General features: G+C 36.1%; 1 protein-coding gene across 1 annotated transcript in view; it reads left to right on the top strand.

Moving 5' to 3' along the window:
- Positions 1-7,069, top strand: part of LOC119834893 (disintegrin and metalloproteinase domain-containing protein unc-71-like) — a 316,054-nt gene extending 308,985 nt beyond the window's left edge. Inside the window, exons 10-11 of the mRNA XM_038359411.1 lie at positions 5,493-5,639; positions 6,992-7,069. Coding sequence (XP_038215339.1) covers positions 5,493-5,639; positions 6,992-7,069 — 225 coding nt within the window. The remainder of the gene's footprint in view (positions 1-5,492; positions 5,640-6,991) is intronic.
- Positions 7,070-15,004: the final 7,935 nt, after the last annotated feature.

The raw sequence follows: 15,004 nt of genomic DNA, 5'->3' as shown, positions 1-15,004 counted from the left end.
ATCAATTTAGTCGCGACCACCATGCATCGATTCGTGAAAGTATTTGTAGACTTAGATGGTTTTAGGAGTTCGGAACTACAATTTGGGGGCGTAAAATATATGCAAATGTTATAATATACGTTATTGCTTTCAACATAGATCTCACTTTTAAACGATAACTTGCGATTAGTCGTACCTATTGAAATCACATTTAGTTTATACATAACTAGCTGCGCCCCGCGGTTTCACCCGCGTAAGTCCGTATCCCGTAAGAATATCGGGATATAAAAGTTGCCTATATGTTCTTCCAGTTGTCCAGCTGTCTACGCACCAAATTTCATTTCAATCGGTTCAGTAGTTTTTGCGTGAAAGAGCAACAAACACACACACACATCCTTACAAACTTTCGCAATCATAATATTAGTAGGAGAGCGGATGAACTTCAATTGTTGAATGAATAATTTAGCTAAGTTTATGTACACAACACATCATAGACATATGAGTCGTTCATGTCAGTTGGTACTTTTCCGTAGAAACTGTTGTACTATAAAGGATGACATAGTTTTCATAGTGAATACATATGATTTCTAAAAACAGAAGACTAGTAAAACATAGGTAATCGTTCATTTTTGCTTCATGTGTTGTTCGATATATTATACGAATTGAGGAATTTTTAAAGAATAGAATAAATGCTACGACCATTCGTTACTTTGGGATTACGGATGGCCGATAGGTCAGAGTTTGCCACGGTACGGGAAATGACGCAGGTTCGAATTCCGCCTATATAATGTAATTTTTTTATTTCAATTTCTTAAAATATTTCATCATATCGAAAGAAATTGAACTCCATATAACTAGATTAAATGTTATTGGAAAATTTGTGAGGCAGTTTTGAAATGAAAAGATCATTTCTGGAACATGCTAGTTTCTTCTCAAACTTAAAAAATAATTATTTTACGCATATATGAATACGTTAGCATCAACAAGCTCAAAATCATAGAAAACATCTTGCAAACAATCTATGTACTATCACATTCCTAAACCTGTAATAAATTGAAAAATTTATAGTCCGCACCACAAAATATATGGTTGATTAAATTTTTTTATCATCTTAATTCCAGGTCGCAATTTCGCTAAAAGAAATGTCCAACGTTGCCTCTTATAATTAAATTTTCGTGAGAAATAGTAGGGGAGGCGACCGCGGGAAGATTCATGCGTAAAAATCGGCCTCCAAAACCGCGCCCTTCATTTAAAGACGGGATTAATAGATGTCAAATGCAATAACATTATCGCGCGAGGGAGATTCCACCTTGCAATAAATTGCGTTAGGGTTTCGCCTGCGAGCTCTCTTGCTGTATATTGTATAAATGTGTTTAAGTCTGGAAGCATCTAATTGTGAAGACTTTGCTGCATGCGTAGAATGATGATTGTGAATGGGTTGGCAGCTCTGCCCATGCGAAGCAGCTCTCATAGAAAATTTATTAAATATTGGTTACATAAAATCCAGCGTTATGCCGACCGTGTCGGCATAACATATGCTAAGTGGCCCCACCCTTTACGTCGCCACAATAGTTATTACTGTTATATAAACTCTTATTATTGCTTTTTAGTTTTTAAGTCTGCAATTTTTTTTTTACTAGCTGCGCCCCGCGATTTCACGCGCGTAAGTCCGTATCCCGTAGGAGTGTCGGTAAAAAAAGAAATATTATAAATGCGAAAGTTTGTAAGGATGTGTGTGTGTTTGTTGCTCTTTCACGCAAAAACTGCTGAACCGATTGCAATTAAATTTGGTACGTAGATAGCTGGACAACTGGAATAAAATATAGGCAACTTTTTATCTCGATATTCCTACGGGATACGGCCTAACGTGGGTGAAACCGCGGGGCGCAACTAGTTAATAATAATATTGATTCGAGTCAATGCCACTCTTGTGCTTGTAACCAGAGTATGACAACTCTATAGCTTTAGTATTCTAGGATTTGTCAGTGTATCAAGTCCCGTGAATGGCTGCATATTACCATACCGACAGACATCCGACCGACAGGCTTAATTGAATAATATTATCAATCATATTGATATAGTTAAATGCTGTAGCAATTAAACCATAATATAGACTGGTCATTTCATTATAATATACGGTATAGGTTATGTTATCTATCTGTATTATAAAAATACTAGCTGCGCCCCGCGGTTTCACCCGCGTAAGTCCGTATCCCGTAGGAATATCGGGATTAAAAGGTGCCTATATGTTATTCCAGTTGTCCAGCTATCTACGTACCAAATTTCATTGCAATCGGTTCAATAGCTTCTGCGTGAACTTTCACATTTATAATATTAGTAGGACTATCACCCGCCCGCGACAATTAGTTACTTCAGGCTAACGCTAACTCGCAGCGACGCAGCAGAAGCTCTCAATAGGAAAATGAATCCACCAACTTTGAAATATTCTTTATTGGTGGTCCGTTTCTATTTGTCTTAGCGTGAAGATATATAGCCTTCCTCAATAAATAGGCTATCTAACATTGAAGGGTTTTTTTCAAATCGCACCGTTCCTGCGGTAAGCGCGTTCAAGCGAACAAGCATACTCTACAGCTTTGCTGTTTGTTGCTCTTTCACGCAAAAATTACTAAACTGATTGCAGTGAAATTTGGTATGTAGATAGCTAGACAACTGGAATAACATATAGGCAACTTTTTATCCCGATATTCCTACGGGACACGGACTTACGCGGGCGAAACTGCGGGGCGCAGCTAGTATTAGTATAAACGTACCATTTGCAGTTCGGAGACTAAGTAGTACATATAACTGTTCTTTATCCTGTCTTTGTGTGTGTGTGTGTGAACAATAATGTATGATCTATCCAATCTATCTATGTATTTACAGATGTTTAAACTATACCTACTGTTTAATATAACTTTTAGAAATTAGAGACTCTAATGGATTTCTATCGCGATTTAATACCATAACCTACACTTATTCACTTTCGCAGCTAAACAATACGCTTGCCATAATAAAAAAAAGTAGCAGTCGTGGGACTGCCGATAGAAGTAAAAACGGAACTATTAAGTTGAGACTAATTAAAACTATATGCAAAAATTATATGAAATTTTTTATAGCTATAGATATAATATTATCATTAGCATGTCAGTGACGTGAACCGAGGATTTTACCCTCTACCAAAACGCTCAACGCGCCTAAAGAAGTTTTCACTTCAAAAAATAACTCAACCAAAATCATAGTGTGCTTGTGTGTGTGTGCGCTAAGGAAGCCGGGAGCCACATAACTACACTACACAACGGGGGGAGAGAAACACAAACGTCAAAATGGTATTACGAGCACAATATTCGCATCCTTTTGAGCGGCGAATAAATGGGGCTTTTCGATTTAGAAGCTCATTCGGTCCCGCTCCTTTGGCTCGCGAATGAAAAGAAACAACGTAATTGCGACCGCGGCTCCCCGTCGGGCCACGGAGAGCGAGGGAGGTGCGCGGGAGGTGCGCGGGAGTCATTTCAGCGAGCGCTTACGTGTGGGCGGCGGCGGCTGATGGCTGTAGGCCGTGACGGACTGCGACATTTGACAGTGGCCGTGGGTTGCGTGTTGGTATGATTAGCTGTCTATAGGAATACGAATGTCCTACGTTCTTACAGAAAATGTATAAGTAATCGATAAAAAACGATTGATCTGTAGATAAAACGAAACATAGTCATAAACGTGTAGGTTTAACATTTTGTGAGTATTAATTGTTACCAACAAAATGGATCTTTGTTACTTATATAAGTAAAATAGAATAAACATAAATAACATGCACTATAAATAAAAAAAATATATCAGTGTGCTGCTGCTAATAAGTTCGCTATCTAACACGGGAAATTAAACACACAATAACATTTACACACACATATCAAAATGAAAACACATATCTGTATACCTATGTCACCGCGTACATGCGTTTGTAACAGTAAATATTTCCATGAAATGCCTACCCATTAATTTATACGAACATAATCACGATAAATGAATAATTAATAACATATCGCGCATTTCGTGGCCACACGGTGCCTCCGCACGGCGACTGTTGAATGACAAATTAGGATATCTTGCGAGGCAAGAAATTATTTTCCTGGATTCTTTATTCAATATCTAAATGTGGTGAGATTAGAATAACAAACATTCCTTTTTTTGGATGCTTATTTTATTCAAAGGGATGATATCATTAATGTATTATTGTATATTTTTATTTTTATTAGCATGTGAATCAAAATCAATTGATAATCTAAATCTTAATATATAAAATCCAGTGTCATGATGTATGTTCCCAATGAACACTTCACTAACTCAACCGATTTTGATGAAATTTGGCATTTTATGTGTAATTTGGTCCAACTTAAGATGTAGGGTAGTTTTTATTTCGATTAATTATCCCAATAATTTATAATCTTAATATTTTTAATTGTTACTCAGCAAAAGCAAGCGCGTCCAGGTATGCTAGTCCTACTATCCTACTAATATTATAAATGCGAAAAATTGTAAGTATGTGTGTGTGTGTTTATTGTTCTTTCACGCAAAAACTACTTAACCGATTGCAATGAAATTTGGTACGTAGACAGCTGGAGAACTGGGATAACATATAGGGAAGTTTTTATCCCAATATTCTTACGGGATACGGACTTACGCAGGTGAAACCGCGGGGCGCAGCTACTATTATATAACTCAAAGGTGATTGACTGACATAGTGTCTATCAACGCACAGCCCAAACCACTCGACGGATCGGGCTGACATTTGGCATGCTACTGCTATACAGATAGATGTTATGACGTAGACATCCGTTAAGATGTAGAAAATGATTTTGATAAATTCCACCCGCAAGGGGATAAAATCTATAGATAGAGAAAATGCTGTCCCTCACTATTTATAGCTCAAGAACGGATTAAACAATTTGGCTGAAAATTTGAGCAGAAACAGAGGAGGGTCAAACACACACACATCCTTACAAACTTTCGCATTTATTAATTAATAAAGTAGTAGGATAGGATATTAGCGTATAATTTGCATGTCGGTAGAGTGACGACGCAGAAGGTAAAATTATTTATAAGACTACTGCCATTACGAAGACTACTTTCGCACTACAAACTAAATGAGTATTAAACATAACTGGAGTTTATATTTTTATAGTTTTCAAAACTATTTCGTACCTTTTACGTGTGAATTTGTTTAATGTTGTGTGTGTACTTAATTTACTACATCATAGCTCGTATCCTTTTGCTTACCCTTTCCCAGTCCACTCCTTTATTCCCACCAACAATATTTTCCCCATCCCTAAGTCTCTGCCAAATTTTTATGAGCTTAGTCGCTCACCGTCAGTCGACCCACCATTTCCATCACAATGTATCACATAATAAACATACCATAAATTATTGCCGTAGGACCGGCTGTAAGGAGTCAAAATAGAGAAATAATCAATTCGTTATGGGTGAATATTTAAAAACTAACCCCTCCTCCCCTTCTCTTCCAGGAGATCGAGCACTGCTACTACCACGGCACGGTGAAGGACTACCCGGGCGCGTCCGCTGCGTTCCATACCTGCAACGGTGTCTCCGGCGTCATCCACATTGGGAACGAGACGTTCGTGATACACCCATTCTACGGCGGCGATCTATCGGTCAGTGGCATGTCACCCTGTTGCTAGTAGCAACGGCTAGGTCATACGAGAGTTGTTGCTAGTAGCAACGGCTAGGTCATACGAGAGTTGTTGCTAGTAGCAACGGCTAGGTCATACGAGAGTTCTTGCTAGTAGCAACGGCTAGGTCATACGAGAGTTGTTGCTAGTAGCAACGGCTAGGTCATACGAGAGTTGTTGCTAGTACAGTGAAACTTGATTAAGTGGGACCTGGATAAGTGAGAAACCTCCATAACTGGAACTCATGGTGAAGTCCCAACACTTTGGCACTGAATTACCTCTGTTAGTGGGACGAGGTAAACCTCTATATCTGGGATTTGTTCTTTCGATTTATCATCATAGTTACCTCTATAACTGAGACAGCGAGTAAATTTTATATGCATAAACCTCTGTAACTGAGATAATATTGTTTGTTTACTCATTCTTATTCTACCCACAAATTCCACACGTAATTTCAAGTACGTAAGTACAAATTTTGAGCTTCAATTACCTCTGTAAATGAGACAGATATTGATTTATACCTGTATATCTGAGACACTGGGTAAGTGGAATACCTCTATAAGTGAAACGAAATTGCAGGTCCCTTGATATCTCACTTAACCAGGTTTCACTGTAGCAACGGCTAGGTCATACGAGAGTTGTTGCTAGTAGCAACGGCTAGGTTATACGAGAGTTGTTGCTAGTAGCAACGGTTAGGTCATACGAGAGTTGTTGGTGGCAATTGAGGAGAGCGAGAGCTCTCCTTCGGTCAACTTTTTAGTGTTTAATAGATGTAATACGGTTAAGCAATAAGGAAGGGAAAAGCTAACAAATAAACAAGCTAATTTATTGTGCATCAAAGCATACGAAACCAAAATAATATAAACACACTCAATAGCTACCAACGGCTTTATCGCTAATGCAGCGATTTCTTCCAGATAACCTGGTAATTAATCAAGGTATTGATTAGATCAAAGGAAAAGAAATAGATAAATGTTAAGAGGAGATATGTACTTACCTATTTACTAAATAACTTAATATGATTATTATGGTTTATGTTAATGGGGTCATCGAAAAATATTATTAAAGTGAAACTTATATCATCTCGAATTTTTTGGTCTATGTATCCAATGTCGCGAAACGGTCGGCCGCGGAGTAGGGATAAGGTGAAAGGCGCTCGTCAGAGCAGCTGAGGCCAATATGGCGGCGTCTAAAGTTCCATCAGCTGACCAGTAGTTAAATATATTTAATGTAAAAAATATGTTTCACTTACCATGGTTTCATAAAACCGCACAATCCTTTTTTATTTTCTAACAACAAATTTAGTAGATATCTTATAAAATGCCATGTCGCAGTTCAGCGAGTATCCTAAACAAAACATGAAACGCCCACAATTCCGTAGATTCGACCGCGACGCGTTTCATTATTGCTAATTAATTAATGGCTATACCTGCGGTCACTAGATCGTTCTGCCAAAGCACTCATGAAATTGTAATGAGAGTAATTTTAGCAATTGAATATGTAATATTAAACGCGAGTAATGTTAGGCCATTATAACTCCGATAGATACGTTTGAAATGCTATATGGTAGACATTGATTTTAGTTTGAGTAAAATTATTTCATTAATATGGACTTGTGTTACATAAAGCATATTGTAATGTGCTCTTACTCGCTCTGTGAATAACATAATATTGTTAAATCGCGTTCTGAAAATATATTGTTACTGTCACCTCAAATGATGCTTCGTTGGAGAAATCTTTCAGGTACCATTCGAACATTAAAAATAAACACAATTTTCAACTTATAAACAAATGTTTTCGTTTAATTTTAAAATCATTTTGTACGTTATAAATTCACTTAACTTACACTTAACACTTAATAATTTGACACCGTTGTCAATTGATTCCGTAAGCGTAATCAGGAATGAAATCGAAATAAAAACGAAACAATAAACGTTATTTTCCAATAAATTGCATTGGGTTTTTCACATTAAACAAACAAATTACATTCCACTCAATTTTACGTACTTCACGAATATATTTTTCATAATAATAAATCAGGTTTTTAAGGGCCGTTTAGCCGACGTCGCCACTGAGAGTTTCGTAATTACTTACGGTTTTTTCTTTGAGCCATTAAACGTTTATGAGTGTTGTAACTTGTGAATCTGAGAAGTTGAGGAAAGGAAGAGAGAAAGAAGAGGAATTCACTTGATGCTCTCGACATGCCTCAGTTTTTTTCGTAATTTGCAATTTTACTTTAATATCATTATAGAAAGCAACTGTTGGTTCAAATTGACGATTTATTAAAAGACTAGCCTTTGCTTCGCATGCGTTAAACTTTAGTGCAAAACGCCTTTTTCCCATTATACGTATAAAACTTCCTCTTGAATCGCACTATTAAAGAAATCTCATAATAATCTATTATGTAAATTTAAAGAGCTGAGCAAGCAGACGACGGAATGCGACTTTGTTTTATAAAACAAAGTTTCCGATTGATTCTGAATTCTATGAAGTGTTGATTAAGAAATGTTGAAATTTACTTATTTATTATCATATGCATAGCATACAATATTAAAATATCGCGCCATCTATATTTAATGTACAAAATCTTGTTAGGATCATATCTTGTCCAAACCTCCGCTACGAACACTGCTGTCTAAAATTTGTAAATTGTTATTTATATTTAAAGATTATAACAATTTTTTAAAAGAATTACTCTTTTGTTAATAAACTTTATAAGTATCCTTATCCAACGCAATGATCTAGAGAAAGAATAATTTTCTAAATCGCCTATTTAAATTGTATGGCCGTAATTCTTATCGTCGTCATATGACATTATTTATAAAGTGTTTCTATTATCAACCACGTACCCTCTCTTATCGCCGGCTATAAATCTAAATTTATTATAAGCCCTAGACATAATAATATGACACAGCATATTTTTCTGCTAACGTCCAAAAGCTTAATGTATAAACATCAGCCCAAGGGCCATTTCGTATCAGTCACAAGAGGGCGGCATTTGTCAAATTCTTGATAATCCCTCCCTTATCAAACAAAGCCTCATAAATTTGTTTGTATACAGAAATGGTAACCAAACACAACATTTGAGTAAAATTTAACCGTCACGTACGGTAATCGACACCGTGTCAGTTATTTAACATTCAAATACCTCATATACGGAGGCCCGTGTCCTTTTCCTCGCCCTTCCCAGTCCATTCCTCCTTACCAGTCATCAATTCTTTCCTTATCTTTTACGTCTTAAAAGCGAGCAGCGTATTTGTGCAGGTACTAGCTCTAAATGTTTATAGGCGATCGCTTACTATCAGACGAACCACCAGCACATGTGCTCGCTATGAAAAAATAAACAGTCATTATATAAGAAATATTTTTTATGTTGAACTATTATATTGGAATAATTATTGTACTCAAGATTTTAAAGTTGACTAACATGCAATTTCAATTAGAATAAGATGGTGTCGATCATTATTTACCAATAAAATCCGATTTAAACAATAACCACGCGATGTCAAACACAAGAACGATATTTATTTTTCTTATTTGCATTTCGCACAAGATTTATTTACCGGCCCCATTCCGGAGTCTGTTTGTAGATAATCAAATCTGACAAGTTAAATTGGCTCAGTTTCCGGGGTTCGATGGAGCTGTAATTTACATGTGCTCGTATATGCGAGCTGGATGAGGAAAAGTCAAATGTTTGTGTATTTAAGAGTCCACTGTCATGAGTAATTATCAACATAAAAAGCAATATTTTAATAACAATAATGAATAGGCAATTTATCGAAAGAAAACATAAATATATTTATGCTCGGTTGCCCGCTCTGTTATGAAAAAAAAAAAAAGTTTGCGCGCAGTGTCACCTGGAATGTATGAGAGAGGGGCCTTCTCAGCTCGGAGATGGTGCTATTTAACCACCTACAGTAGTCCATTATTACGCCTCTGTTACAATACTAATAGAAGTAGAAAGAAAAAAGAAGGATTTTTGTAATAGCGTCAACTTAGCAGGTGGTTCGCCGAATAAGCGATCACAACCGCCCATGAACATTCGCAGAGGTAGCGCCTCTGCGAATGCGCTGTCTGCTTTATTGGGTAAGGGATAAGGAAAGGATTGACGAGTGTAAAGAAGGAATCGACTGGGATCGATGAGACATGCTTCCGCAATGCAAGCTGGACCAATTCGTGCCGAATCGTATCTCAACTCCCACATTAAAAACGATTACTATATCGTCTTAGAATACAACATCAAAATGTCAACTACTCTGATCTCTCCAGTGGGAGTTGTCAGCAACAACAACTAAATCAAAATAATCAGGGCAAGGACGTTGTAATTTAATCATCGTACCGTTCAAACGCAATTACAATCCACTTCGCTTGTAATTAACTGTAATCGTGACTTAATGAGTTTTTGAGTGCTTCAAACGCTCTCTGACGCACTCCAGCTACATTACGAAATGACAAAAATGCTACACGCGCTGCGACACGGTTACGTGTCTCTGACGTACCCACTTCTATTCTTGTGATGAAAACCTAAAATAAATACTTCGAAAAATAACTGTTCGAGAATGTCTTAACTTAAAAAGATATCTCATTTGAAAAAGCAAAAATATTGATGTCCTCATATAATACAAACATACGAAAACCATTGCGTATCTGTTCAGCGGGTCACGTGTGATGCTGTGACTAAGAGATTAACTTTTATATTTACATAATATGCGTAAATACTAATTATAAGGCACCAAAATAAACAACAATTAGGTAACTGAAATATCCTCTTTATATTCCGTGCGTACTTAGTGGTTATAAAGTTAAATTTATCGTCTCAAACTAATTTCACAATATCGAGAGGTTTACAAACTTCTTTAGTAGTGTTAGCTTTATAAGAAATTTCGAGAGCTGAAGTAAATAACGATTATTTTCGAACTTTTCGTGTTTGGTGGGAAATTTCATTTTTACTTTTGACACGTATGAAATGTAATTCCTAACCTAGTGTTTTCTTTAATTTTCCTAAAATAATAGGCCTAAATATTAGCGCCAACTTTGAATACAAATACACATACCATTTTAATACGTATTATTATTATTATAATACGTATTAGTACTATTATTATATAGAAAGAAAGTTACTGGCCCACAGCCAAGATATGATATATATTTAGATATCCGTGTAGGCCTCATATGTGTTATTATTAAAATACAATTGAGAATCTGATAGAGCTTTAAGGAAAGAGAAGGAATATGCATTGATAAGTTATACAAAAAAATAAGTGTAAATATAATTCAAATTTAAAGTGTACATGATAAGAAATGCCTCTGTTCTTTTAAATAGATGTATATAACTGTACATACTCGACAATTGGAACAAGATGTGACATCTAAACTGATTACTTTCTTCGAAATAGAAGTGGAAATTACATTGTTCAATAGTCTGCCATTAAAAATCTGGCCAATCATCTGTAACACCACCAATGCTACTCGTCTGACTACTTAACATCAAGTGGCTCACATTCCCCTTTGCTTCAACACAGAATAAAAAAAAAATATTCTAATCTCACACACACACACATGTAACAAATAATATACGCTTTTAAAAAAAACTGCTGTCTATAGGCCCGTGTCCTTTTCCAGTCCATTCCCAGTTCATTCTACCCAGACGTCGATCCTTTTCTTTTCCTCTAAACCTTGCGAGCGGACAGCACATTCGCAGAAGCACAACTATGCAAATGATCGCTTACCTTCAGCTCAGTTGGCCACTATGGCATAATAAATGTACGAATCTCAAAGCTACCTGCGCTAAGTCAAACTAAAAAACCATGCCAGCTAATCATACATCGGCAACTTTGTTTTCGCATAAGACACGAACTTCGCCGGTCGCGGCTGCCGTTTTACATGATTAATGCGACTTGGAGGTTTCTCTTAAAATAATAGTCATTTATACATACATTGTGGCCGCATGTCTTTTGTACGGAGGCAAATTTATCTCTCCAGTCGCTCGTGAGACATTGTTATTGTGATGATTTATGCGATGCGAATTATTAACGCCTAATATAGCGTCGGATATTGTGAAAATGTGACTGGAAAGTCTGGAAGTGCTGCCTCGTGCGCTAATATATTAGTTATATTGTAACATGTTGTGTGTTAATTTGAGGGCAATGATAAGAAGGCAGTTGTCGTTTGAAAGATTTTCCATAAAGATGCCAATGATTTGAGTCGTTGCCCTTCATGAAATAGATTTTTTTGTGTGTTTCACTATATATTTAAAAATATGAATCTGATGTGGTTTAGTTTATTGTTAAGAATAATTTCGACAAGTTACATTCACTCTTAAAACGTATAACTTTAACTATTTAAATTTAAATAAAGCTATTTAAATCAATGCATTTACCACAAACAAATGCAGTCTCAACACGGTACTAATAAGGGCTAACTACACCACTCTCAGTAGTTTGTCCCTAACACGTCACGTGCCAGTAAATTAGTCCAGTCCATGGACACACATGACGGTCATTTGTAACGTCAAAGGCTCACTTACGCGCTAAGTGACGTCATGGATTATTGTGATGGAGCGCTACGGTATATTACAGGTGCCTGCGGGATGTTAGAGGAGACGGCAGATACCTACTGAAGTGCCTGTAGGATTAACCTGTTGATTTTAATGTGGGATGTATTATTGTGATGTTTCTGTAGTGTGAAAATCGAGGATTAGAAGGTGGGATTTGGAAGTTTGGATTTACTTGTGGGATTCAGGTTTTTATCGTAGGAATCAGGTACGTTTCTATGAAGAGTTCTTTTTTGACAGCTTTTTGTGGTCTATCAAATAACCCAATAAAATACCTTTTTCTCTTTTTATTGCATAGAACTGTATATTCAAATTTTCGTATGCATTTTGACCTACTTTTAAAACAGAGATTTAATTTAGACTTTGCACACTTATCAAGGGGTCGGTGATAGTATATAATTTTAGATTCTAGCATTAAAGCGTTAAGTTTTGTAATGTACTAAATAAATCTTGTTATCCATATGCAAATTGCTTGTAACACATACATTCAAGTGAAATATAAAGAACATTTAATTAAAAAAAACAGTTTTATATCTATGTGACTGTTCTCCTGATATCCTAAATATTGTGTACCTTTTTCAGTATAAGAAGTAATAAATTGAACCTTATCATCGACAAACAACAATTATTCACTTATTAATCTCCCCTCGCAAACTCTCTCATTAAGTATAAAGCGCCTCCAGCGCTCCGCTGCACACGCTGATTTAAGCTAATACACGAAGCCAATAATTGATTAGTTTCACACTTGGAATTTAATACTGAGCGGTTAGTTAGCCCGGTCGTGGCTGGAGCGCTATCCAGCGGCTTAATGGTACACTCGGTGGAGGAACCGACTCTAATGTTCGATAAGTTTGAGCTAGAACAAACATTCCACTAATTTTCCGATGTATTAATGAACCAAATTGTGCCGTGAATACTTGAGTTTTCGTGTAGATAGAATGTTAAACGCGCGCCATGTTTTCGTGCCGTATAATCAAATGGAAGTATGTTTTGATAAAATGATCATAATGGAATTACAATCAAAATAACAAATTATTTAGAAAATGGATAGAATTAATTAAGATTAAAATTAATAACGACCGTATTGTATATCATTATTATTATTTACACACGTATTATAATTATGCATGTATTATATTTTACAAAACATTCATAAATTTAATAGTTCGAGCATGAACACATCCGCTGTCAATAAAGCATAAGGCATCCACTGAAAATCAGTGTCAGTACGCTGAGTGGCGGGCCTAATTAAGGCACATATATATTTTAACTATATTTATTACTTTGTTATATTTACCTTCGTTTGTTTATTTTGATATGTATGTGTCATAATAAACGTATTTTCTTTCTTTCTTTCTTTCTAGTGTCTTAAGACGTATACGTATATTGTAGAAACGTTATTTTATAATTTCATCGTAGAATAAAATATGTGCATCTTTCTAAATTAAATTATTTGTGTAGCTATTGAGACACTGCGTTCTATGAATAATTTATTAACGCTTCGCTGACGGCGTCTCTGATAAAGTATTTTCTAACCACTATAATCGATGAGAGCCTAGGATTTGCACCCTGTAGAAATAAATTAGGTCTCAATTTTAGCTGCATAGAAATCTCTTCTCCTCGCAATTATTAAATGACAATGACAAATGCGGCAGTCTATCCCACGCCCGTAAGACACCTAACTTTAGGGATTAAATTAGCCACGTAATATCCCAACAGCATTGCAGACATAGCAACACAAGCTCTAAAGAACTCTGCATTAGAAACATCCCCACACTGAATCGTACTCGCTTTCTATTTATCGTAGTGAATAGCGCAAAAGCATTAACTCGAGTCACAAATAGGCACTCAGTATCTTCAGGTGGCTGAAATTACGAATCACTCCGCCAACATCTTTTATTTCTAATGATTAATGTAACTTGGCCTCCATCCATCGGTTTCAATAGCGGGTGGGGTGCAGAGGCTCGCGATTTCTGGCTCAGGCATATGAGAGATTAGTCCAAAATCGAGCACGACTCTGAGCGTCAGCGGAATACTTAAACGCGTTTTTATCAGATTGTTTTATATATGTGAACTGGGCACGCTTGTGAAATGGAAATTTGAACGCATTCTTGAGATGATCTGAGGATATTAGAGGTAATAATTAAGAGATAATAATATATGATGAGAAAGCATCGATCTGCTGTGAGCGTGATTATTCTGCGAAATAATTATTACTAAAGAATATCAAATACCATACGACATAAAAACATGAGGATAATTTATGAATGAATAAATTAATAAAATTATTGATTGTACATCATATAAAAGACACCTAAAACTTTATAATATATCAGTTATCAATGCACAAGGCTTAGGGTTAAATACGTAATTGAGATAACATTAAAAATAAATTCACAATGCGAGAAATAATTACACGTAGGTATTTCATTCGTTGAAACTTGCCGCTGGTACCTCGAGGTCCTACATATTGTGAAATTATCATTACAAACAGATCTTATGCAACTCCAAACATAAATCCATTGAATAAAGGACCGCTCGGCGATACATTCACGGGGTGAATACAATATGTTATTTTGCAAAGAGATTTCAGTAAGAGGATCACACCCGGGCCCTCGTCAAATATTATAATTCAGAGAAATTAGTTGGTCGCATTGTGGGAGCGAAGCACGCATTGTCTGCGGGGTATTATGAATGTAATTACGGATATTTTATTATAATTAAAGATAAGATAAGAACAATAAACGTTTCGGATGGAATTAAAACGTAATACGCGAAGTCGTAGTTCCGAGAA

The sequence above is a fragment of the Zerene cesonia genome, chromosome 20, assembly GCF_012273895.1.
Source record: "Zerene cesonia ecotype Mississippi chromosome 20, Zerene_cesonia_1.1, whole genome shotgun sequence".
Lineage (NCBI taxonomy): Eukaryota > Metazoa > Arthropoda > Insecta > Lepidoptera > Pieridae > Zerene > Zerene cesonia.
This window is presented reverse-complemented; position numbering and strand designations above follow the sequence as displayed.